The sequence below is a fragment of the Watersipora subatra genome, chromosome 7 (assembly GCF_963576615.1).
Source record: "Watersipora subatra chromosome 7, tzWatSuba1.1, whole genome shotgun sequence".
NCBI lineage: Eukaryota > Metazoa > Bryozoa > Gymnolaemata > Cheilostomatida > Watersiporidae > Watersipora > Watersipora subatra.
In genome coordinates, this window is record NC_088714.1 from 51,662,084 (window position 1) to 51,688,944 (window position 26,861).

Genomic DNA, 26,861 nt, shown 5'->3' on the forward strand with positions numbered 1-26,861 from the left:
AATGAAAAATGGCTGCTGTCAGAACACTAGTTCTTTTTGCGCTTCTATGCTTCCGATTTACGTAGAGTTACGAAACTTTGATCACTTTGCGCAATAAATGTTTTCAGCATAATTCAAAAGTTTTAAGTTGATTAACCTATTAGTTCTGGAGATATTGCCAAAATATGATCGGCACTTCTAACCGACCGAGAAATAATAAATGGCTGCCCTCAGAACATTAGCTTCTGAAGACATACTAATTAAAATTCTTTGTACTGAAGTTAAAAATTAGGCAAGCTAACTAAAAAATCAAAATAAAAAGCTTCTTTTCTTCAGCAACAAGAACTTTACACTAAAATATTATGTTTACTATCCTTAGAAATATACACACTTTATCAGGCTCGGTTTACACCAACCATTATGTTTCTCCAGCCAAGTCTAAAACATAGCATCATTGAAGGAGTTTGAAAAAAAAGATTTGCTATATTTAATTACCATTTTTTTCTATTGAGTTCTACAAGCTTGTAGCTTTAATACGATATTCAATTCAAAAGGGGTTGTGCTACCCTAATTACTTTCACAGTTGATTGAAAGTTGTTAACACTGTCTAGGACCAAAGGCTTGCTTGTGTGTACAGGGTTAGGCTTCCGAGTGTTGAATCAATTGATCCATGATGTTTGAGATAGTTCAATGCTCTTTTCAACTCATCTATTGTTACTAGCTAGCTGCTATTATTACAGGCTCTCTGAGGCTACTAGCCAAGTTCTGGCACTCCCTAGGCACACTCTAACTCAGCAACAGTTGTCTTCTCTACTTCTGAGCATAGAAATACTGCAGAGTCTGCCCCTGCAAGCTGTTGATGATATAATTCAGTCTGTCATGCTTCATGTCAGCCTTGTGGGGCTCAAGCTACTACTTACAGCTGATAATTTACAGGTAAGTGTCTAACAATCAGCTTTAACAACCATCTTTATTATGGTAAGTTACCATGGAAACCTACCATTTTACATTATCATGTAAGTTACTGTGATAACATACCATTAGTACGTTAACCGTGGTAAATTTTATATATTTTACAACAGATGATTATTGATAGTATTAATACTAGTGTCTGACCAGCCTTGTTTAAAGGATGTCTAAATGAGAGTTATACAAGTTGAACACAGTAATAATTTTCTTCATAATTTAATTTGTGGCAACCAGTTTTGGATTTGTCTCCCTTGGATATAGCATGCTGAACCACGAGTAGTCGAATGTTGCCAACTACACATTGTTATTGCTGTCTATACAACACATCTAAGCGTATATAGCAAAAATATTTCTAAATTGCGAAGAATTGGTTGTTTTTATATTTTCAGAGCATTTAAAATGGAAAAGTATGCATTTCTATTTTTTGTAATATTTAAACAAGTTTGATAAAACAATAAAACATAAACTTATATAATACAATACGTAGTTGACTTTCAAACTATTGCAATAACAATATAATATATAACAATATAATATATAACAATATAATATTGCTAGTATTTATAGGAAGCAATGTGCAATAAGCATAAGTTTCTTAGCAAATGCATTTTCAAAAAGTTAGGTGTGACGGCAATACACCCGTAACTATTTTAGTACATGAAGATTAGGTTATCCTACACAAAGTTCTCCAAACACTTCTGGCTGGTAAGGAGGTGATGTGATAAGCATTTTAGTTAATCGTGTATATAGTTGGCAGCCTGATTATATAAGCAGCAAGTCATTGTTGCCATCAGCCTGCCTAACTCGTGTACATTAAAACTTTCGTCGTGAGGAAATAACTCCTGATTAAATTGGAGTCATCTGCTCCAAGGTTGCCATGGAAAAATACTATTCAATTCAACCGCATCACTTGACAACCTTAGGCAGGTTTAGGATGGATAGCACTGTTATTAATCTTATTATCTCAAATCTGAAGTCACGTATGTCAACAGTGAATCCTAAAGTTTAGTCCATGTTGACCCCATAGAACTTGTATGTGATGATTAAGGAGAGAGGCATTACTATGTAAATGTTTAGTACGTTATTAGTTTGTTCATGATTTTAAAAAGGTATGTTATTAAATTTGTGTAAGTAACACATTTTATAATGCACAAACCTGTCCTGCTGTATTATATCACCAATAAGATAATTTGTATTATACTGATCATGTTATTACAGACTATGAATGCTCGACATTGCACGGGTAATAAAAACCTTGGTGCATAGAAAAATTATTTTAATCAACATATAAAACTTTTACCATTCTAACTTTTAAATGAAAATATTTGCATTTGTTTATTTCTGAGTGTGCCTGGCCAATTCGTAATTCAGATATTCAAAAGCTCGAGGCAGATTATTGAAAAGCATTAATTTGGTTGCTACACATTCGCTCAAGATTTAAAATAGCGTATAAATAGTGGCAGATAATGTAGTTGCCGTTGGCTCCGTTTCTTTACCCAATGAATTTGAGTAATTCGAGCTAGTCTAAATCTAATAATCAGTTACGGCACCATTTTAGAAGCTATAAATTCTGATTTTCAAATAATTTTAGTAGGTCAAGGTCATATAGTCGTTAGGTATGCTGTTAACGGCTGTAAGAATATTTACTTGGAATAAATGGATTCGTTAGATTGCATGTGCTGTTGAGTTATTGAGATAGCTTGCAACAAAAACTATTTTTAAAATGTGTAACAAAATAGTCTGTGCTGAAAATAATTGAAGAGTTGTCTCCCCATGCATTACTTGTCTAATGCCTCATATAATTTTTACACAACTCTATTTGTGTAGGGTGAAAGGGATTCCTTACTGAAGACATATGCAATGCTTTTTTGTCAACTGATGTCCTCGTCAGCCATTGATACAAGCCTGATCGACTCAGTCGATTTAGAGCTCATTGCTAGCACCTTCGAACAACTGCCTATTTCTCTGGTTAGTACCAGCTCTGTAGAAAGTATTGATTGTTGGGCTCCTTTGGCTGTTAGGTCAAGGTCATGTATAATCTAATAAGGTAATAAGCTAAGTACAGGTATTCTTTTAACGGAGATGTCCTTCAACTGTTAGCCTAAGGATGCTGTTAGATTACCTGTGCATTGGGGGTGTGTGCATGAGGTGCCTGTATGTCATTCATGTTCACAGTTATAGAAATACTAGCTATACTGGCTGTACAACCCGTCGTAGCCCGGGTAATAAAAAAGTCTTTGGGCAGAAAATGGATTTGTATTTAACATATAACAAGATTTGCCATTCTAACTTTCAAACTACATATCATGAGAGAAGTGTTTTGTGTAGTTGAAATAAATTAAGAAAGAAAATAAAAAAAACTGTAAAATTTTTCAAACTTTGTCAAGGCACGATCTAAATTGTAATGAATGTTGCATAAATTGTAAGAGACATGAGTATGGTTTTTCGTTCATTTTATTCCGAAAGAATTTCCATTTGTTGTGGAGCTGCGACTACTCTGCTCTCTTAACGAGAACGCTCTCTATATATGTATATATAAATTTCCCGGACCATATAATGGAACCAGGTAACAAACCATATAAGAATAAATGATAAATAGACTCGCTAACACGTTGGCTTAATTACGGCCAAACTTATAAAGTGTTAGCGATATAATTAAAGTGTTAGAGACATAATAAATACAGACACAACATGCAATATATACATACAAGTAATTATATGCGAGTATATAAAATAGAAGAAATAAATTTGTGGCCCGGCTTCCGCCACAATATAACCTTAACGTAGCAGGTTACTACCCTTTAATTTACTAACAAATAAATATTATGACAAGCAACACCTTTTTACCAATTAGATGCAACCACAATTATTTTGCACTCAACTATGAAAAAATGAAGTGAGTCACTAACATAAAACTTGTTTATACGATACAAAGACACAAGCGCGGTGTCGATCTAGTTGTAAGCGGCCATGTTGTTAGTTGTTTGAACATGTTTCTAGGTAGTAGCAACAAAAGCGATTTCAGTATTATTTAATATTTTACAGCCTATTTTTTGTTTATATTTAAAAACTTTTTTAGGTAAATTATGCATACATCTTCGTTTTTCAAAACAATCAGTCATACTTCACCTTTAGAATGATAGTAATATAAGATTGACACTTTATTGAAACGTGAAAGCAGAAAAATGTCCTCCTTACTGCATTAGTGCATTTTCATATGTTGGGGTAGGCATAACAAGAAAGTGAAGTGCAATATATGCCAGAAAGAATTTGCCTACCATCGCAGCACATCATCATTAAAATATCATTTAACTAATTCTCATCCTACCGCTCAGAAATCATCACCAGCTGTCGCAGACAATCACTACGTTTCCATGATGCGCAGGACTTCGGAGTTGCACTCTCTCCGAATCATGGAAACGGCGTCTTCGCACTGATCAGTGCGAAGCCAGTGCAAAATCGCAACAAGGAAACAGCATTTGCGCAGTGGCTGCGCATAGCTCTCATGCTGTGGAGACAGATTCTTCGAGCGCCATAAACTAATACAAAAGTTATCCTGCTTATCTTGTTTTTGCTATTCTTCCGATCTTTTTTCACTTAAATTTAATTATGGTCTGCTCCTACGAGGATGATGAAGTGATTACCGTACTTTTCGGACTATTAGCCGCTACTTTTTTCTGACGATTTGAGCCATGCGGCTTATATAACGGTGCGGCTAATCTGTGGCTTTTTCTTTCACCGCTAGGGCGCATTAACCAGAATCTCCAGTTAGTGCGCCTCTAGCGGTGAAAGAAATACGAAACCATGCCTAACCGTACTGTTCCCTTAGGCACTAGGTTGAAAAGCGTCGGTTAATACGAAACCACTGCTGAAAACCACTGCGCAGCATGTAAGCGTACAATCCTCTCGACTTCGGAGGGGGTTGCATCGAAGTACTGCGCATCATGGAAACATAGTGATTATGAACCACCAAGACTTTATCTCTTCATCCGGCGATTCGATTTATACAATTTCTCTTCTCTGGCTAATTTGCTGAAAACCACTGCGCAGTATGTAAGCGTACAATCCTCTCGACTTCGGAAGTGGCTGCATCAGAGTACTGCGCACCATGGAAACATAGTGAATAACTACTACTGATTACTGTCCCCTGTGAGTGGCTATTCTCTAAAGCTGGCAATACTGTATGTAGAAAAAGGGCATCTCTTCATTCGGATAATGTGAATAAACTGTGTTTATATATACAATTATAATATATAATATATAAATAATTGTCTCAAAAATAATTAATTTCTAAGTAGCGGTATTATTTGTTTTCGAGTATGCAGGTTTTTACTAGATTAATTCTAAGATTAATCGAAGATTAACGGGTTCAGACCAGTTATTAATCGCGATTTATTTTTATAATTGTTGTGCAGCTCTAATAAAAAGGTTTAGCTGTAAATGTGAAATAATTAGCAAGTAATTGCTAAATTAAGTTGGTTTTGCTACGATTACAATGAAAGATGATACGATTAATACAAACTGAGGAAACAAAATAAAAATCCTGCATATGTTGAATTAATAATAACAATTCATTGCATAGAAGCATGCGTGTACAAAAGAGGTTACTGTTCCACCAGAAGCTATCCATCAAAACTTTGAATACGACGATACTGGTACTTTTCGACATTGGTACAAATGTAAAAATGAGATATCGGACTGTCTTTGTCTGATTGAACGGTGAGAGAATGTAGAGGCTCTTTCCACGAAGACGATATAAGTGTTCGACGAGAAGAATTGGCCTTGACCCCAGATATACTAATTGAACCTTACAAAAAATATTTCTTAACAGGGACATCGTAACGCGTGGCCGCATCGGTAAAATAATCAATCTGTGCTATAGCTATAGCCGGAATGACAGACAGATCCACACACATTCTATGAGAAATACATGTATATATATAGATTGTAACAGTATATTTGAGAATATTGAGCTACGCAATGGTACATCAGGTTAGCATTGAGTGTGCTTATGGTGCCTAATATATCATTGAAAGGTGTGGTTTGAATTCTTGGCAAATGTTTACTGTTTGTCTGCTATGATAACCAACCATTTCCTGTATAATAGACATGCTGGTGAATGCTTAAATGTTTCCATTGTTCTCGTTCCGGGTTCATCTTTTAATCGATTAAGTAATTACTGTGTCATTCGCTTGTTATTGAAAATGATGCATGTGGGATAACTCCAGGTTTATCTACACGTCCACGCTTATTCTATTACTCGTCACATCTGAGTGGTGTTTACAAAGTTTCATGAAAAATTGGGTAGCCTTATTTCTATGATAGCTAAGATATTCTTGTAGCAGGAGTTGCTATCTCTATATCTTTTGAATTGTGTAAAAATTTGTTGTGAAGCAATTTCACAACCAGTCAACAATTAATGATTTTCCACTCTCACTCCAGAGGGTAACCATCCCTAATGGTTTGATGAATGTTCCACGTGTGACGTTAGACAACAAACTTCAAATACTGTAAAATAGCAAACGTGTTCCCCTTTTTATTCGTGGTTATTGTGGCTTCATATATATCGACATTGATCTTTACTCACCACCGGTTTTGCTCAACCACGGAAAGCTCTTTACAACAATGTCAGACATGAAAGCAAGCAGCTAGTAGTAGTATTGTGTAGAATCCTACAGATATCTTGCGACATATGTTATGTAATAATTATCATTCTGTTCATACAATTGTGTTTACTCTCTTCATTGATATATTGATTTATTGATTTACTAGCAAAATATGACAAAACATAAAGCATAATACAACTATTCTTTAGTAACCTGTTGTTTTCTTACTTGCATAAAGTAATGAAATTCACTAAGCAGCGCTGCCTTATAAAGTAGCTGTTTATTGTTTAACAAGTTCCATCAAAAAAATACTATGAATGTGGTTCGTTAAAGTACAGTAAAAATATTTATTGAAAACTGAAAATATTATCTACTGCACTTGTTTTTTAACATTTTTAGGTAGTTCTTGTACATTTAAGAGAGTAATTAATTATGACAGATGTTATCAATTTCTTTTAATTAATCGGCATCCAGTAAGCAATAGCTCTCTGTTTTAATCAGAACCTGTCAACATGATCGATAAGTCGCAAGTTGTAGGAAGAGCGAAACTTCAGTTCAAGTGAATATTTGCAGTTTTTTAGCAGTCCTGAAATAATGCATTATACAACACTCTACTTTTTTTTAAATAAGGTGAAAGTCATGACATTTACAAGGGGCATTAGCGAGTTTCGGTACTTGACAATATAATACATTTTACAGCGTTCTGTTTGATTGAGTTGTCTTCTCAGTGAAATAAGGGATATCTGCAAATACCTTTAGTAGTTTGTTATCACTCCTGACAGATAGAATTGTGTAAATAAGTTTGTAGACCAAATACATTGTATTCTTAATCAAATTTCAGTATTTTTGTAGGTCTGGTAGCCTCGAAAAATTTTGTCCGAAATTTTGCAAAGAAATTCAAGTTTTTGCAAAGAATTAAATTGCAAAATTCAAAAATTAAACTTTTTTCTTGAAATTTAGCCAGGTAATATAATTCCTCCAGATGAGGACACATATGTAGCTATTCCATGTTGTTTCTGTAATTTTAGACATTTAGTAGAATAGAGGACTCCTGTAAAAGGAACTGATATGGAATGTGGGTTAAACGGTCAGTTGTGTTCTCGAGAAGGAGAGTAGGTAAAAAATTATTATTGTTACATTGTAGATGGTTTGCAAGAATGCTGCCACAGACCTACTCGTCAGCCATATATGCTCTCATAAGTCTTCATTTAAAAAACACAAGGAATATCTAGATAAGGTGAGGATTATTATTATAACCTAATAGTATTATTATAACCCTGGTCGCCCGGGGTCTCTTTCCTTTTTAATTAGATGGTGAGTCGATTTTTAACTGAAATTGCTTCACTGCTTTCACGACAACTTTCCATTGAAGGGCAATTCTCCATAAGGTTGACTTGCAACAAAATTTACATTACAGTTATTTGGTATCAAAAGATTCACCATGTCTTACTCTGTTGTGTTGTAGGTCCAAAATATGTGGAAATGTGATTACAAGCTCTTAAAAGCTCAAAAATGAACAGTTAATCGCAGCCATCACGAAAATGCCGTAGTTTGGAATCCCTTTTCAAAACGGTTCAAATGTGACGTAGTTGAACGCGATTTTTGTTAACAACCTTTAAAGCTTGTGAAGACACATTCTTGAGTTGCTAATCACATGGGTGTGTAAGAGACTGGTTCTCAGGAATCACACGGAGTTTAAACCAATTATTTTTGATGACGTAAAAGAATATGCACGCTAAGTTTGGACTAAATTGGCCGAAAAAATTTGAAAATACACACAAGCAAAACACTAACACACGCAAAACGCTAACACACGCAAAACGCTAACACACGCAAAACGCTAACACACGCAAAACGCTAACACACGCAAAACGCTAACACACGCAAAACGCTAACACACGCAAAACGCTAACACACGCCAAACGCTAACACACGCAAAACGCTAACACACGCAAAACACTAACACACGCAGGCACAATGAAAAGTCAGGTTTATTAACATAAATTTATCTTGGCTAATCTAATATTAACTGAGATAAAAACTAGCAAAATTGTGTTTAATGCGTTTGCTAGAAAACTGACCCGGTATTTGATTTGACTCATTTCGTTTTAAATAGCACATTTGCAGACAAAAGCTTTTAATCAAGAGAAACACTCTTGGAGAATGTTTTCATTATTCCCCGCAATGGTTTTTGGTAGTGTATAGTCATGCGTCAACTTGTGATTACCTGAACTTACTAATATTTCAAAACAGTGTAAAATTAGAAGAAATATTCTGCTCTAAACCTCAAGTAGAATCCAGCATATGAGTTTGAAAGTGTTGTAAGCAAAGTTGAAGAGGGTGGAGAGGAAAATTAAAATGTTGAAAGGTTTAAAAATGTTAGTTTACACTTCACCAATTTATTATGCGAGAGTTATCTTGTAAATTGCATCCTCTCTAGCGGCGGGTGACCTTCATTTAGACACGTGTAGCGCAGTCAGTCTTTTCTCTGAGGCATAACTGCCTATTGGTATGAAAGGTATTGGTATGACTTGCAACAAAATTCACATTATAGTTATTTGGTATCAAAAGGTTCATCATGTCTTACTCTGTTGTGTTGTAGGTTCAAAATATGTGAAAATGTGATTACAAGCTCTTAAAAAGCTCAAAAACGAACAGTTAATCTCAGCCATCACAAAAAGCAGTAGGTTGGAATCCCTCGCTAAAACAGCTCCAATGGGACGTAGTTGAACACGATGTGCTTCTGTTCACACTTTCATGCAACCTCATTCGTCGAAATATTTTCACGAATCTACTTCACGCATTCAATAAAACCATGTCTATTGTCCTTACGCGTCTATTTCATCATCATCGTAATGCTGTCACGTTGAGCACTGATATCTCAAAAGCTAGCCTAAAAATTAGTTTAATTTTTTAACCTAGAGCCCGAAGGAGTGCATATCATTCTCTGACAAACGTGATGAGCCTGTTGGTCACTTGTGATAGTCATTTGCTAGGAAGTATAGGTCACATGATCAGATTACAACTAGATGATTAGACCAAGCTGAAACGAAACTGTAAAGTAGCGAGCGTCTATATTTGATAAGGACTTTTCGGTAGAACCCGAAGTGTTTGTCATAAAATAGTGCTACGAGACGTTTTATATTGAGCCTTTTATTGGCCTTTCAATTCACGTGATTACATCACGTGTCAAATCAATAACCACGTCGAGTAGGGTACATCATCAAAATAAAGGGATTCCAACCTTCATCGTTTTCATGATGGCTGCGATTGACATTTCATTTTTGAGCTTTTAAGAGCTTGTAATCACATTTCCACATATTTTACACCTACAACACAGCAGAGTAAGACATGGTGAACCTTTTGATAATAAATAACTATAATGTAAATTTTGTTGCAAGCCATCCTTCAAGTTTTCTGAAGTGTTAAAATTGTTTTTACCACTTCAAAAAGATCTACATGCAGTTTCCATTTCGTGGAGATTCCCATTTTATGGGTGTCTGGAAGGTAACCACGGTGCAGTAGAAGGGATTACTGTACGCCTTAAAGAGTTAACAATAAGTCTTAGATTAGTGATTTTTTTATTCTGCTGTATCATGAGCTATGGCAAGTATGCTCATGGCGTGACCTTTTTGCTATCGGCATCACTTGTCATCTCATGCCTTGCATTTGATCTAGTCATAAACTGCAGTACCATCCTAGTTTTTGAAATCAACAGCTGCTTTGACATCAGCAAGTATTGCTCGGTTAGTGCAGGCACCGTAGGCTATGGACATCGCTTCATAACTGGCTATGTCACTATGGCGTTATCAGTGTCACTACAGGATATGACATCACGGGTTATAATGTACATACCTATATTAGGTATGACAGCATTCATGCTGACTGATGTCATTCGTGGTCATGATGTCACTAGGTTGTGCAGTACTTCTCATTATGTTTCAACCTTACCTGTTGTATGTTTCCTTCAGCAATTGGATATGGAGATGGTACGGGAAAGGACAGAGGAAGGACAACTCAAGCTAGCTCTTGGGATTGTAAAGGTGGCTCTTTGTGTATGTTTTATCCCTCTATCCTACGGATCTCGCTAGCAACATTGGTGTTAGTTTATTCTTTGGCAAGACAGTAAAGGGCCTACGTACAGTCTAATGAAATGCTTGATGTTTGGAGTAGGGCATCTAATGATGGTCCAACTTGCACAGTAAAGGAAAACTGCTCACAACTCTAATGCTGCCTGCAAATGCCTCTTGGATCCAACCTTGGCATATTTTGGCAGCACAATGTTTCTCAGTCGACGAGTTTTTTATACAAAAATTATGTTTGGTTGTTTTGCTCACTGTTGACTCCTTCAATCATTTGTTTTAGCTGAGCTCTACCATTCACAAGCCTGTCAGTTCTGTAATATCATGGAGTGTGAAGAGAACTGAGTCTTTCTTAGATAAAATTGGCCAACTGTCAAAGTTGCAGGCGTTATCGAATGATCTGATAAATTGGTGCGCATGGGCACTATCTTCTCACAGGAAGTTGGAGATGGCGGATGGCATCTCAAAGGTCACTAACATGGTGATTGAAGAGATCATATTACTTGCCAGGACTGAGGTAATATTGCACTTATCATCCTCCTTCCTTTTACCCTAGGGTTATTTTCAACTTATAGCATTAATATTAGAGAGTTGGTGGGACCACCAGAAGGTATTGACCTGCAAATCCCTTAAGCATCCATACTCCTGGGTCTCCCTCTGCGGTAATCATAACATCGCTTAAGCGAATCTCACTCCATAAAAGAGTCCATATAACGTGTTCAGACTAGCTAGACAAATAAGTCAAGGCTGCATGACCACTGATAAAATATAATTGAGGGTTGTGTGCCCTTAGACAGCAATAAAAATGTAACTTAATTGTATTGAGCATGCAGTGGGAACTGCTGCGTAGTGATGTTGTTAAACTTTTGGTAAGAGAAGTTGTCTATTCCTAGAATATCTTTTTAGGTTAGAGGTGTGTGCATATTGAACTTTGTTAGCCCAAGAGTGTGTAAAGTCAGCTTTGTTATTTCATGTGCGTGCCGAATCAATTTTGTTACGTTTTGTGTGTGTAATCAATTTTTTTTCAAGTGAGTTTGAAATCATTTTTCTCAGCTTTCTGTATTAGGCAACATTTTTAAGATATGCCATAGAAATATGTAATCAATAGATGTGCCACTCTGCTGAGTGATATGACTATTCAGTAAGTAGCTTTTTATCAGAACTACATAATGCCGATCATTACTATATTTGTTCATCTTTCCTCAAGTTAATACAATTTCTTTGCCAAATTAGCATAAAATATTGGGGTGGGTAAAAATAGGTTAACATTATTTTGATTGGTTCGCAATAGATTATTGCGTGATAACTCTATCGTTGAAAGCTGATCACCTGTAAGCAGTGCCAGTTGTGGCTGATGGTCATGCTGAGGAACATGAGCAGGTGAAAATCTAACTTTTTCGTGCACCGGTAAACTGTCTCACGCTAGTCATCAACCAGTCAATGTATGGCATCAAAAACATTTTACTTGCAGACATCTCTAGTGGCTTCTAGAGTCAACCTCCTCACCCATTACATTGTATGCGCTGCCACTAGCCCAAGCAAGAGTCGTCTCCTCGATGACACTGATATGAGCGAGCTATTCAATTCAGTGGTAGCTCTGACTTGTAAGCCAGGGGTGTCTTCCGTTGAAGTTATCTCCTCTCTCATTATAGCTATGGATGTTCAGACCCTGTCAGCATGCTTGAGGCAGCTGATATCTTGTCTTCAGGTACATTTTACTTAGCCTTGGTTAATCTATTTATAGTAAGGAGTGAGCAAATACATTACAATGATTACTTACATTTCATTACAGGTTACCGTAGGTTCTCATGGATTGGTGGCATTTCTTATCACCAAAAACTCAGTCATAATTCAGGGTGAGATTTATCCACTGGAATAAATGGGAAACTGCACAATTCTATCACCAAGTAGAGTCAACCGGTGATCGCAATGACTCGAAAGTATAACGTATGAGTTAGTCACGTGTTAAGCTTACAAAGCCTGTTTTATGCGTAAATATAATATATATCAAATATCTACAAAGACTCATGGGCCTCATGCTGCTAGAAATTCCCAAATTGTACCAGTATGTCAGTCCCATTTGTTAAGCAATGCTACCAATGATGAGATACCTTAACATTTCTACCAGTTCACGGCTGCGCTTCTAGTATCCGTGCGCTCGAAATATTTACATAAATTGTGAAACATAAGTTTATAGGTCTATAAATTAAGTTTTTTTATTATGAAACAAGGTATTGATTGACTAAAGTTTAATTGCACTACAATATTGTTTCATACGGTTTACGATACAAATTACAAGTACGGCTTTAAAATCTAAGCAAACCAGAATCATCAGATGCTAAAAGCATGCTAAATTTACTCACTTTTACAGATTAACTGGTAGCTACCAAAAAGCTAAATATTTAAATTTTCTATGTATCAGATTTTGTTACGTCTACCAGCGAACTGCATTCCTTTTAGCTTAACTCATTTTATAGTGCGACCTGTCAGTAGGTCAACTGCAGATACCCACTTTAGCAATGGTAAACTAGAAGTACGACCTATAGGCAAATATATATACAGTAATAAATTCTACTGTTGGTTTTGTTTACTAATACAATTAGTAATAGTAAACAATTCTGTCACCAAGTAGTTGCTGTTTGTAACTACTTGTTGACAGTAGGTCAAGGTCACCAAGTATTTCTTGGTGACCTTCTCAAGATTTACCTTACAATGAGGGTTAGAGATTTTCAAATGATCTTATCAAAGCCATGGAAAGATGGACCACGTTATATGTGGTTGCATATGTATGGGAGGTAAGACTACTGTGTTCAGACACCTGCAATTGATGTCACCCTGCTGTCAAGCTCAACGATCAGTCAGTGTTGGTAAGGCAAAGATTCAGTAGTGTGTTTATACTTGTAGACAAAAGGTGAACTGCTACAGGATCTTCCACACTTACTGCAAGTATCTAGCAGTGCTTTGTCTGTGGTTACATCCCTTGACAAAGACAAGCAGGCTCTAGTGGAGCAACATTGTCAGCAGGTACCTTTCATCAGTTTCTCCTCTCCTATGTATTATCACAGGATGGTAATAATGATAACTTCAAACTGTGACTGCCTATAGGCAGCGGTCTCCTGATGATATTCTTATGTTGTCCCGGTGAATGTGCTTTCGCTTTATTTTTGTTTTTCCAAGACTATAGACATTTTCTGCTTTCTCAACCGTTTAACCGAGGTAAAATTCTACATTTAAAAAGGTTTTTATTCCTTTTCCTGCCTTTGTCTATTCCACAAAAAATGGTTTATAATCTTAAAATGAGTGCTCTACCATAGCTGACGTTACGATGCTGTGTATGTAAGGTATGTATGTCTAAACTTAAAATTCTCAGTGATATGTTAATGAAAGGAACTTTATATGATCTCGGGAGTATTTTTGGTAACGTTGTATCACTTATTGATCTATATGGGGGCTCTGGTCTCATTATTTGGAGTTGTGCTTTCTTTTACTAGTTTAAACAAATTGTACAAAGTTGTATCCTCCATTACTAGTCTAGTCAGTTATAATCTTTATAGTCAAGTATAATATTGTAGAAACTATATTTGAAGGACACGGCACATTTATCTCTAGTGCCCTTATACCTCACTGCTCATCAAAATATCATGTTAGAGATATTTGCTGTAAATTCAGTCTCGCTACTAGCAGACGGCTAATAGTGTTCAACAGAGTAAGTTGTGCATGCGTCTGGTAGTACCGTAAGTCCTTATGCTCAAGCCGCGTGGCTTGTCGTTGGGCGCGGCTTCTGGTTCAAGGTCATATGCCGCGGCTAAAGCCAAGTTTTTAAAACTTACGTGAGGCCTAGGGCGGCTTCTCGATAAATGCGGTCTCTGCTCAGTTCCGCGCTATAACCATAGAATCGCAGTCATGATACACTTTTATGTACGGGTTTTTGGCGACCTACTCGTTTATTTTCAAGGTCATGTTTATGGAATACTTCAGACTAACGAAGAATTTATCGCTAATGTTTAACTCACCACAGTCATAGGTCATTAAAACCGTTTCATTCCTGACCGGCATCTTTCCATAAACGTGAAGCCCTCCAACAGCGCAATAAAAATCTAGCTGAGACATGGCAAGAAGTTCTTGATGCAAGGGTTTAGGAATTTTAATTCGAACTTGGAAGTAAAAGAAAATTCTTTTCACGTGTACTGATGTAGCCTGTTTTCTTATTAAAGAAGACAGGGGTATAGTGAAACCCTTCCAAACACTCTCTCTCCTGAAGGGGTCAAGGACGACAAAACCTCAGTCATTAGCCGCGGTCTGTGGGCATACGCAGCTTGTTGGAGGATTAGTTTTTCTTTTGTGAGTCATCTGGTTTTGAGCACAAGCCGCGCGGCTGGAGCATGAGGACTTACGGTAATCTCTTGCCTTTAGGATGGAAAAAAGAACATCACCTCAGTTTTTATGTTCACTGTCGGTATTGGGAGATAGCTTCTATATTTTAGTTGGCCGTCGAAAGCCACAGCTATCTCTGTCAGCTTTGGGAAAGGCTCACAGATTGTAGGTGTAACAAGACAATGGAGTTAGCCAAATCTTTATTGACACACCTACTTGACCTTTTGGGACAGCTCATCAGCAGGGGCAAGGTAAAGTCGTTAATACCTGGTTGTATTGTGTCTAAATGATCTCTTTGCGTCCATTTTCATCATTTAACTTCTTAATTATGTAGACATCAATAGATTGTATGAAAATATAGATGGCATAGATGTATGACTTGACCGATAGATGGGATAGAAGTATTTTGAGGTGTTTTGAAAAAACAATTGTTTACCCATTTTTTAGAGGTTTTATGGAAAAACTTAATGAATTTGATCATGTGAGTTACATAGTTACATGAGAGTTTCATTTGAACTTGGTGTGAGTCACTATTATAGTGGGGTGAGTCAAAATAATTCAATTCTGAACCACCATTCAGCCAATAGCAGTAATAAAGATGTCATAATTGGCATAGTAATTTTCCTTTAACAAATTCATTAAATAGCATGTGTAGTCGTTGAAACATTATCTTTATTTTATATAAGTCAATTTCAAGTAATATTTTATTGTATGACAGCTCCTTCGGTAGAGCACTATGTCAGACTTGCTATCTTGTGCAACTGTGGAATAACGGATTTAGTAAATGTTAACTACTTATGTAAAAATATATTAATACCATTTGGCAACCTGTATAAAAACGGCTTCTGAAAATTATGGGGAGACCTAGCAAATGCATTAGATGGAGAGCATTCTTTTTCCTTAAAGGTTGACTTGCAACAAAATTCACATTACAGTTATTTGGTATCATAAGACTCACCATGTCTTACTCTGTTGTGTTGTAGGTGCCAAATGTGTGGAAATGTGATTACAAGCTCTTAAAAGCTCAAAAACGAAAAGCCGCCATAGATTGGAATCAGTTTATTTCTCTGATGTAGTCATTACATTTGGTTATTGTTTTGACACGTGATGTTTTCACGTGAATTGAAAGGCCAATAAAAGGCTCAATATAAAACTTGTCGTAGCACTAGTTTATGACAAACACTTCGTGTTTTACCGAAGACCCTGTATCAAATATACCGTACTTTTTGGACTATTAGCTGCTACTTTTTTCTGATGATTTGAGCCATGCGGCTTATATAAGGGTGCGGCTATTCTGTGGCTTTTTCTTTCATCGCTAGGGCGCATTAACCAGAATCTCCGGTTAGTGCACCTTTAGCGGTGAAAGAAAATACGAAACAATGTTTAACGGTACTGTTCCATTAGGCGCTAGGTTAAAAAGCGTCGATTAATACGAAACTGTGCCGTTAGGCACAACAGGCTCGTCATGATTACCAGACAATGATATGTACTCCTTCGAGCTAAGGTTAAAAATTAAACGAATTTTTATGGTAAGTTATAAGATATCAGTGCTAAAAGTGACAGCATTACAATGACGATAAAACAGACGCGTAAGAACAATAGACATGGTTTTATTGAATGCATGAAGTATATTTGTGAAAATATTTCGACGAATGAGATTGCATGAAGGTGTAAACAGAAGCCATTTTGTACAACTACATCCCATTTGAGTCATTTTGGAAAGAGATTCTAATCTATGGCAGTTTTGTGGTGGCGGCAATTAACTGTTCGTTTTTGAGCTTCTAGGAGCTTGTAATCACATTTCCACATATTTTGCACCTTCAACACAGCAGAGTAAGACATAGGGAATCTTTTGATACCAAATAACTGTAATGTGAATTTTGTTGCAAGTCAACCTTTAAAGAGGACATTACAGATACAGCTCCCAGCCAGAAAGAAGATTTTGTCTGACATTGGTTTCAAATCAAAGAGAACATCTTCGTAAATTGAAAAAGATTTAAACATTTTGAATGCGTTATGCTGCAGGTGATCAACAGTTGTAGATTTCAAAAAATGAACAACGCTTTCCAAGGAAAGATTTGCAAGGACATTAAAAAACTCACCATCTCTAATGATGTTCTTATAACAGACACAGAACTTAGATATGTTTTTATGACAAACCCTATACAAAACAAATGTATACCTACATAATAAGCTTGTAGAAAGAAATTTACAGAGCACTAGTATCAGGCAACGTGAATTACCAAAGTATACACTCAGATGCAAAGAACATGACAAAGATTTTACAGGTCGATGACATGGTGGAGACAATGGTGAAAATCGAGGCTTGAAGCCTTAAAGATTGTAAAAAAAAATTTTAATAGTCGAGTATCACATGGCTTAGTCAACCCTGCTAAAAATAACACATAAAATCAACAAATAGGTTGGTGATAGAATAAGCATGGAGCTTAGAGAAGCAAATGAAATCAACCAATGAAAGAACATGGAGGCTTTCATTGAATGGTTCTCCAACATAGATGAAAAGCAAGCATGTACTTTCTAGAGCTCTGAAATGTTGAGCTTTATACATCGATATCTAAAAATTTGCTAAAAAAAGCGATGAACTTTGCTCAGAACATTGCAACAATTACAGCTCAAGAATTTGAAATAACGGTGCAAACAAGGAAACACCCCTTTTCAGGGATGGCAAATTTGATCAAAAAGTAAGGCAACTCCAGTTTCGACATAGCGGTGAAATTTAGGAGGAATATACATGTACATGGATAACCAGTTGGCCTCAAAATTTAGTAAACGTGACATCGTACTACACCGTTCTGAAAACATGCCTGCTAGAGAGACTGACAAGATCCACAAAGACATTTGTAGAATATTTAATGAATTGGAATTGAAAATTATCATCCAAGCAAATCCTAACTCCACCAACATACATGTAGTTGTTATAATTCCATGGGAGAGATCTTTTACTCATACAGCTGAATAAAAAACCAGAAGACCTCCTCGGGAAGCACTTCCCAGAAGACTCCATGTTAATTTTAAATATTTAACCATGCCACCTTGAAAATCAGCTACAGTCGCATGCCAAATATATCTGCAATGCTAAAATTTTGAGCAAAAAGGTCACGGCAAACAAGGAGAAAACAAATACAAAATTGGGCAACTAGAAGGACATCAGAGTGCCCACTCGATAGTAAATATCAAGCTACATCTGTCATCTATGGTGTAACATTGAACTAAGAGGACAACAACCCACCATCCTTATACATGGGCTCACAAAAAATATATGCATTTAAAACCAGATTAAATCAACATCAGCATGCCTTCAGACACGACAAACAATGCCACAGCACCAAGATATCAACACATAGATAGACATCAGTTATAACATAGAGTGGTTCATCTTCCTTCAAACCAAACAAGACTCCAACATATCTAAAGAGTGTGCTTATGCTAATCTGGGAGGCTCTTAATAGCCCCTTCTAAAAAAGTATATTGAACTCAAGATTTGAGCTAGTATCTAAATGCAGGCCTGAAAAAAATCTTTTATATTGCAATTTTTAATGGGATTACATGATATAGCGAGGTGCAACATAAAGTGAGGTGCAACTTACACCCTATAATCTTCTCATTTCTGTTTCAAATAAAAGCTTTTATAATATCGCATACCACAATGTTCATTTAGTGTGGCTTATTATTCATTACCTGAGGATTGCTTTAGTAGCTTTTAACTTTGGGTAGCAAGAATAATATATTTTAAAAATTTGTATATGCATCATACATACATAACTTTGTATATATTTATCCATCAATAAATAAGGTAGAACAGTAGAACAGTGCTACTTGCGGTTTCTCTATCACAAAACTTTCGATAGATGAGAAAATAGGTGGATTTCAATTAGAAATGTTTATATACTTCAAAATGATGTGTTCATATGTAGTGGACTTTGATTGTAGTGCTAGTACCCTGAGGGTCTTGTGTGTCGTGACCGATTGTCGTGTGTAATAACTATACGCTTAAATATTCCATGCTGCAGCAAGGTGATCGACTGGTACAGTTGGTAGTGCTCTTGATGGGAAGTATGAATATCCTGGTTTGGTTCTTGGTTGGTGTAATCTTTTTCATAACGCTTTTAGCTTGGCTTCGGATGGATGGACACGGCTCTCATTATAGTGCAGATTACATTGTCAACACTTTGGTATATGTCTAAACTAGGTGAACGCTTGGCGCTGCATGGATAATAGAATAGTTACATTATGAATTTAAATAATTCACCTGGAAAGCTAGATCTTTCCTAAAATCTTTATGAAAACAATACTCATGTTTTGGGTCAACTTAACGTCGTGTTCCGTATAGTTTAATGATCAAGTTCACCACCTCTAGACCTGGAGGTACTGAGATAAAATCCAGTGCCGTGTGGATTTTTCTTTATAATGAATCACAGGGTTTGACAAAAAGGCAAAAAACAAACACCAAGATTTATATATAGGTTATTCTATATATTATTATTAGGTTTTAACTTACATATAAAGTAAATGAATGATTATCTCAACTATATAATTGGTTTTGCAGGCGTGGTGCTCTAGTCAAGCACTGACAGGCATCATGTTGGGCCTACAGTTGATAGAGTACAGCAATGATCTCTACAGAGTATCAGAACTTATTCCTCCCATATCTGCGACCCAAAGGCTGCTGAGAGCAATGCTCTTACACCGCCAACATTCGGTCGATAACAATGTACATGTTTACTTGGCCGTCTGTATGAATATCCTTTTGGGCTACTAGTCAGTCTATGTCAGGATAACAAGAGGTCATTTGATTTAATATCTCATAATGGTTGTAAATTTGTGAACCATTTGCAATGCCTCAGGTATTTTACATGTTCATAAGCTTGTAGGAAATAGTTTAGCCTTTTAGGAAATGCATCATATTCAGTGCTAGTATTTTAGTTTTCATTATTTTTTACATAGAGTTATGAAGGATCTATTCAATTGATGATCATGGAGCAGCGTTTGAGTTTTAATGATGTTTTACCAAATTTAGACTCACAGAAAAGCTGGTTTGAAAATAACATGTGCGCTTCTTTTATGTTTTTCCTTAATAGTCTTTCCACAGCTAGTAAGGGCTGTCATCTCTTTCGCTGACCAGAGTTATCTGGCAAGCAGTGATGGGGAGGCAGCAATTACTGAAATTGAGACAGCGCTGCTTGCTAGTTGTCAAGAATTAAACAAGTGAGTACTCGGATGTCTTAGGTTTCAAGTGAATGTAGTTGAGTACGTACCACACAGTACAATCATTTGTATTGAAAACAACAATAATTTTTAAGTTAACTTTTAAAGGATGTGCTTGTCACGACACACACATACCTGGAAAGCTGAAAAATGTCTTTGTATAGTTTTGCAAAGCCTAAAAGATGGCAAATATCAATAATTCCATTTTGCATACAGTAATTCCTCAGTAATTTACTGTTCAATTTTCGTGGCTTCAATACTTCACAGGGTAAAAAATATTCGTTATAAGTTAAAGTGAATAAATTGAAAATATATAAATCTCTCTCATACTCTGACCCAAAGAGATCTCTCCACAAGCATTATTGTGATAACAACTGTCACGGTTCGCTGGTTTCCTGTTACGTTTTGCAGAGTGATTAGTGCAAAACCTTCAACCCTCAAAATCATCTAATGAACATCATAAAAAGATCAAGATGTTTACGATTCTTGAAAAATTGACTTCCTTAGTTACTAGTTTCTTAGTTTCTGTTCTGCAAATTTTCACCGGGGATGCTGGTTCCGATTAACTTTGAAGAGTGAGGGATTCACTTTCATTTTTCTCAACTCTAAATTTGTTATTATGTTTTTAGCTTGCTCTGTGTATTCACCTTCAAATAGATTTTTATTCTCAGTTCTCACAATTCGGTATAAAATCATTTTAATACATAAAAGAGACCATCTTAGAGGCTCATGAGGGTTCTTGTTTCTCAAATAGATGCTATCACCTAGCTGTTGACAATCAGCAGCTCAGCATATGTGGTTGTTGTAACGCGTTGGCTCCGATGCTTGCAGTCTCCAGCCAATGGAAGAGATTCACTTTTATCGACTGCTCACAAATTTATAATTAGCTTCACTCATTTATGGTAGCACTAAATTTGGTCTATTTATGGCTTATCAAGGCCATCAGGTGGGGTACTTTTGGATTTTTAATAAACGGAAGATTTGAAGGGTCGCTGAAAGCAAAGTTATAATATCGTTGATTTTCTCATCTTGTAGCAGAGATCCAAAAGTAAACATAACTGTGAAATGGGTTTATTGAAATAAAATGTCACCACTAGTTTCTCACCACTAGCTACAATCCGCCAGCACTTAGATGCTACAGTGTGTTTCTTGTTTAGCCAGTAGGCAGTAGAACAGTGATGCTAGTGCAAGAAACTTGGCTTTTTGTACCTGCTAATACTACACAAAAGTTGGCATTGGCCATTTTTTCATGTTTTGTGTTCGACGTGTTGTCCAGACTTTCTTGTCCTACTTCAAGTTGTTCTTCTGTTTCCGCATTCTAAGACAAAGCCTGTAAGAGTTTCTTACTTGGAGAGAACCGCTCAACATTACAGTTTTTAATCAGTTCCAAGGCAATATAGCTTTAATAATGCACCATTTGTCTTTTACTCAAGAGTTGTGCGCTCTCGGGTTGCTTATCCTGAACACAGAACTAGCTAGCAAATCAGCTTTCATCTAAATGCTTTGTGTCTGTTTCCATGGAGACCAATTGTTGTAGAGTGTTCTCAACTATGGCTGACTACCCAAGAATATTTAGCAAAGTCTCTGGCTTCCTCATCGCCGATATCGTCAACTGCCTCACGTCTATTCCTCTCCTTCCCAATGTCAAGGTGAATATAAGGTTAAGATTGCAGCGGACTACTTTTTAGAAGTCATTCTAAAGATTTTCATGCTAAAGGCGTTCAAAAGCTGGTACCTTGATGGTAAAAGTATGAGCCATTGCATGGAGATTATATTGAAAAATAATAAAAAATTGTAAGCTTCTATTTGTAATAGAACTCTTATTATAAACCAATACATCTTATTTATTAAATGGCTCTTGTACAATCAAACCTTAACATTCAAAGTGAATTAGTTGTGATATTTACTTGCTATGTCGAAACTTATTGTATGTTGGAGCAATCTTTATCAGACCTTTATAAAAACACTGTGTGTTTTGTTTAATTCGTTCTAGCACGAAAACCCAATGATAAATATTTAACAAGCAGACAACCATGCTTGGCCTGCTTGACAAATTTAACCTGAATTTCTAATTTTTATTCTTTTTAATAATTTTGAAACAAATGCTACAAATCAATAAAGATTATTTTTAGTCAGAATTTTATAAAAGAAAGGGTATGGATAGACAAACAGCCTTGTTACACACTTTTTAAAAATATCAACTTTTCGGTTTACATTAGAATATTCTTTTTTTCAAGTAAATCAAGCTAAAAATGTTCTTATATTCTTGTTTTCATCAATTTTTTTCTAAAATCTTGGCATAGATACTCAGATCCTCATTTTGAATAACTGTAAAAAATTAAAAATTCTCAAAATGTCGCAGTTTGGCCACATCTGGTGTTTGGCATTTGGTTCATGATTTTGACGATAATTTCAGAAAAATTTCTAACCATTGTAAAGGTTGCGCGAATTGGGAAATTGATATCGATTAGAAGTACATATTTACAAGAAATTGTCCAAATGAGTAGGACATTGATTAGAAACATTACAAAAAAATTTGTTAAAAGGTTGTTAAAAGCTAACAAAAATGAACGAGTCAAAATATACAATTTAGATGACTTTTGTTATTGAAAATTTTGTTTGCTAAAGAAATACTATCACTTGAAATTTTGGAAATAAAATATGTCTGTCAATAATCGACAAGAAGTAATGAGCAGTTTTGTTCATGCTCATACCTTTTTATTTTCTAGCCTTAGAACTGGACTTTCCTTCTTTTATTGCTAGTGAAACTAGTGCTACCCTCCATGTTTGACTGATAGAGCTAATAAGCCGGTTATATGGTTTTGCAGAAGGCGCTATTTCTTTCGGTGAATGGACTATTTGATGTGATGGATGAGCACTCTGAACTCATGCTCAAGGTAAATCTATGTGAAGCTAGCAGGGAGATATACAAGTCTATACAGAGTCAGTACACCAAGTTCCACAAGTACACTGGCAAGGTCTGAGCAATTGACTTGACCTCGTGGTTTAGCTCATTAATGACACCTGTCAGTCAATTGTTCGCACTTGCCGATCAATCAGTTGCCGTCAGTTAACTAGTGGCGCCTGACGGCTAGTTAAAGACGGCACTCATTCGTTTCATGGATAGCATTTAACAGTTGGCTGGTGACACCTGCCAATTACTTGGTGACACTTGCCATATGGTGACACTTCTATTGAGCAAGCAAAAACATTACCAGAGTTTTTCTTATGTCAATCAGTTGCTAGCAAATGTAGCCTCAAAGTCAATTCGTCTGATGGCAGAAGTTCTAAGTTGCTAGATCTGAGGTGTTTCATCGATTTATTGTATTATGTTAGAGGATTGTAAGCTAGGCTAGCACAGTCGAAATGTTAGCAGTCTATAGCTTTATACGCTTGTAATTTTGTTTTCAGATGTTCGAAAATTCACATTTTATAATGTTTGCAACAAAAAGATACAATTATGTGAGATTTATTCACAATTGCAGCCCAAGTCGATGTAATACTGCAGTGGCATTGATTAGATATAGAAAGGTCAATTACCAAAATAGGATATCCATCTAGTTTGCTTGTAACAATTATAATTTCCTACAGGCTCAGATATTATAGCCAATTTGATTGGCTGGATTAGTTCAAACTGATCAAATACAGTATTTTTAAGCTAATGTCATGTGTTGCATCTAAATACATACAGCTGATTCTGCTTATGTGAGCTGTCATATATGTTTAATTCTTTCTGACCACTCGCTCTCCTCTTTTTTATTGCATTAGCTTATAAAAGGATTTGTCTTCTATATGGTCCTAAAACCCTGGAATAATATCATATGCCTCCAAGGAGCTTAGTGTTATGTAGAGGAACCAGATGCACACAAGGTATCCGGAGGATAGTACTTTGGCTTTGTAAGGTCCGCCGAGTTCTCCTCCTAAAAAACCAGTAAATGAACCTAAAACCTGGTACTAGGTTTCCATGATGCAATAATACACAAGTTTCCATGATGCAGTAATACACAAGTTTCCATGATGCAGTAATACACAAGTTTCCATGATGCAGTAATACACAAGTTTCCATGATGCAGTAATACACAAGTTTGTGTCATTTGCAAGATGGAAATGGCAAAAAGCCGCAAGTCGAGCGAGTTTAGTTACTTGCAAATTTTATCGACTGTTTCACGCTTGCAAATGATGGAAACGGTACTTGCAAATGATGCGCAAGAAAATGCCACGCAGGCTATTCCATTAGAAATATTTTTTACACTCCAGTCGTTCCTATTTCAGAAGCATGCTGCTGAGTAAGACAGAAATGCGTCACTGTGATCTCTGGCTTCAATTCAAAGTGTTCATTATTTTTTTAACTTGAAAAAATTTTCAGGTTAAAAAAATATCCATGTTATTTGCAACGCACGAATGCCCATGGAAACATGGGAAGTTATCGCATGGTAACTAAATGTGTGCACAACTCCAAATCCACGTGATCCATGCAATGTAAATATGGTGTGTTAGCAGTGTTTAATTGTCAAAGCAATGTTGTTTTACTGGTGATAATATAAAATAATCTACACACACACTTTGGTGGACACTCATGGACTCACCTACATGTCTATGCCTTCTGCAGACGAGCAGTAGAATTGCTGACAGTGCGAATGTGCAGAATATGGTTAGACTGAAAGCGAGGTTTCCTTTCTCCATTTCAAACTCTTTTCCTCTCGCAACATTTACCACAGCGGCCATTGTCCAGGCCACGCCTATACCTGAATATGTAGGCAATCAGCTAAACACCTTGCGATAAACTTGTGTAGCTTCTGAAATCTGTATTTCATTAGCTTCTGAAATCTGTATTTTAACACTTTGCTTACCGCAAGCCGTGTAGTGCGGCTGGGTACAGCGTTGGCGTATGACCAAGAGTCGTGTAGTGCAGCTTTAGTTAGCTTCGTACAAAACATTTCTGATTAGTAATTAGTTAATTAATTAGCCTGTGGTATCTGTATCTAAATAAAAGGAAACTATTTTTGCATGCATTGAGCCAATCAAAAGCATGTTTATAGCCAATGAGCCGATCAAAAGCATGTTTATAGCCAAGGCTGAGCTCAGTTTCACTTTGCAAAACGTTAGTTTTTTATCGCAATTTCTTAGCGATGAACGACGGTGTCAGATGCATTACAGCTACAAAAGCTTTCCTAATTGTAGATCAATTGATTCCTGGTGATCAGCTATTGCATAATAGTCCTAAAGAAGGACAGTGAGATTTTATTGCTAACAATAATAATATATCAATGGTGATTAACCTTCAGACTCAGAATGAACTCAGGTTGTTATATGCGGTGGTAGGGGAAGGGCCGAAAAATTCTCAGAGTTAATTCTACAACACATTGCGGTTTTGTTTGTATAGTATCGACTGATGGAAAATTTCATGCTGATTATTTAAATATTAAAATCTTTTCAAAGACCTTCGGTTTAAAAAATATGGCAACTTATATACACCATTTTAGAATATTAGGTTGTATGGAATATTTAATTGTGTCCCAGTAAAAAAATTAATTGGGTAGTGAAAGAGTTAGTAGATTATGTTTGTGCTGGCAAAAGTCTGTAATGTTTTGAGTTTCTTTTATAAATAGAGGTGTTTTTTCATGTTTATTGGATGAGGTATGATGTCATATGTCATATGTGCTATCAAGTTGTTTTTGAGGGTGACAAGAATGTAGAGTTAACACTTAGGGGTTAGTGGTAGCAGTGGTTTAGCACAAATTAGCACACCTTAAATACAAAATTGCAATAATTAATTAGCAGTAACACCGATTTGACGAATCAGTGGGTCACTCCGCATGATCAAAGCCAAGAGTGGATTAATCCTGGTCCAGATTGATCAGTTCCGACTGCACAACTTCTAAGAAATGAATACGTTTGAACCTCAGATTTATCTAAATCTTTATCAAGTCATTATATTCCAGCAACTCTTTGCAAAACTTGAAATTCCAACCTAAATTTGTCTGGTTTTAACCATTGCAACTGGACAAGTTTGAACTGAGTAGCAGCTATTACAAGCTTACAAACAATGATTGTTGTGATTTTATGATATATTCCAGACTTTTGTTCAACATTTGATTTAAAGACAGTAAAGGCAGGTTCACACTATCACACCCCATCCTCGTTCATATCAGCGAATAGTCCGTGGTTCTCACTATACAATAAGGTTGCGAAAATGATAAAATACCAGTCCTGCAGTAACTGTTAGGAAAGGAAATGTAGAATGAGTAATCCGTGACGACCAATCGTTATTTCTGAAGTGGTGCACATTGAATAGGCTGCTGTGGATGCTCTGCGAACGATCGGGAAAGATTAACAACTGCAATTTTTCTCGACGTATCCGAGTTGCCTTGCAAATAGTCGACAAGTAATCGCCCTGAGCACCATGCCGACATATAGCTATATAGTGCGAACCAGCCTTCAAGATCATGCTATATACAGCCTTCAGGTTATGAACGTTGTATTAGCTATGAACTTGTTATTAATTCCAGTAACTGCGTTAACTCAATTTTCAAACCAGCTTTAGAGCTTTCATTTAAAAAGCCATACTATTACATTCTGTGCAATTTGTGCTACCACGTCACACTGAAGTCACTGAAGTAATATT

The 26,861-nt window shown here is 36.2% G+C and overlaps 2 protein-coding genes across 2 annotated transcripts in view; one reads left to right on the forward strand and one right to left on the reverse strand.

Moving 5' to 3' along the window:
- Nucleotides 1-23,234, forward strand: part of LOC137400872 (unhealthy ribosome biogenesis protein 2 homolog) — a 62,170-nt gene extending 38,936 nt beyond the window's left edge. Inside the window, exons 19-30 of the mRNA XM_068087216.1 lie at nt 720-915; nt 2,776-2,916; nt 7,699-7,791; nt 10,526-10,609; nt 10,920-11,153; nt 12,108-12,344; nt 13,541-13,660; nt 15,121-15,261; nt 19,578-19,770; nt 20,119-20,236; nt 21,774-21,885; nt 23,065-23,234. Coding sequence (XP_067943317.1) covers nt 720-915; nt 2,776-2,916; nt 7,699-7,791; nt 10,526-10,609; nt 10,920-11,153; nt 12,108-12,344; nt 13,541-13,660; nt 15,121-15,261; nt 19,578-19,770; nt 20,119-20,236; nt 21,774-21,885; nt 23,065-23,220 — 1,825 coding nt within the window. The 3' untranslated portion in view covers nt 23,221-23,234. The remainder of the gene's footprint in view (nt 1-719; nt 916-2,775; nt 2,917-7,698; nt 7,792-10,525; nt 10,610-10,919; nt 11,154-12,107; nt 12,345-13,540; nt 13,661-15,120; nt 15,262-19,577; nt 19,771-20,118; nt 20,237-21,773; nt 21,886-23,064) is intronic.
- A 7-nt stretch (nt 23,235-23,241) lies between these two features.
- The window catches only part of LOC137401162 (sodium/calcium exchanger 3-like), a 69,075-nt gene continuing 65,455 nt past the window's right edge, over nt 23,242-26,861 (reverse strand). Inside the window, exons 19-20 of the mRNA XM_068087544.1 lie at nt 24,823-24,981; nt 23,242-24,156 (exon numbers count right to left, since the gene is read on the reverse strand). Of these exons, the coding sequence (XP_067943645.1) occupies nt 24,035-24,156; nt 24,823-24,981 (281 nt within the window). The 3' untranslated portion in view covers nt 23,242-24,034. The remainder of the gene's footprint in view (nt 24,157-24,822; nt 24,982-26,861) is intronic.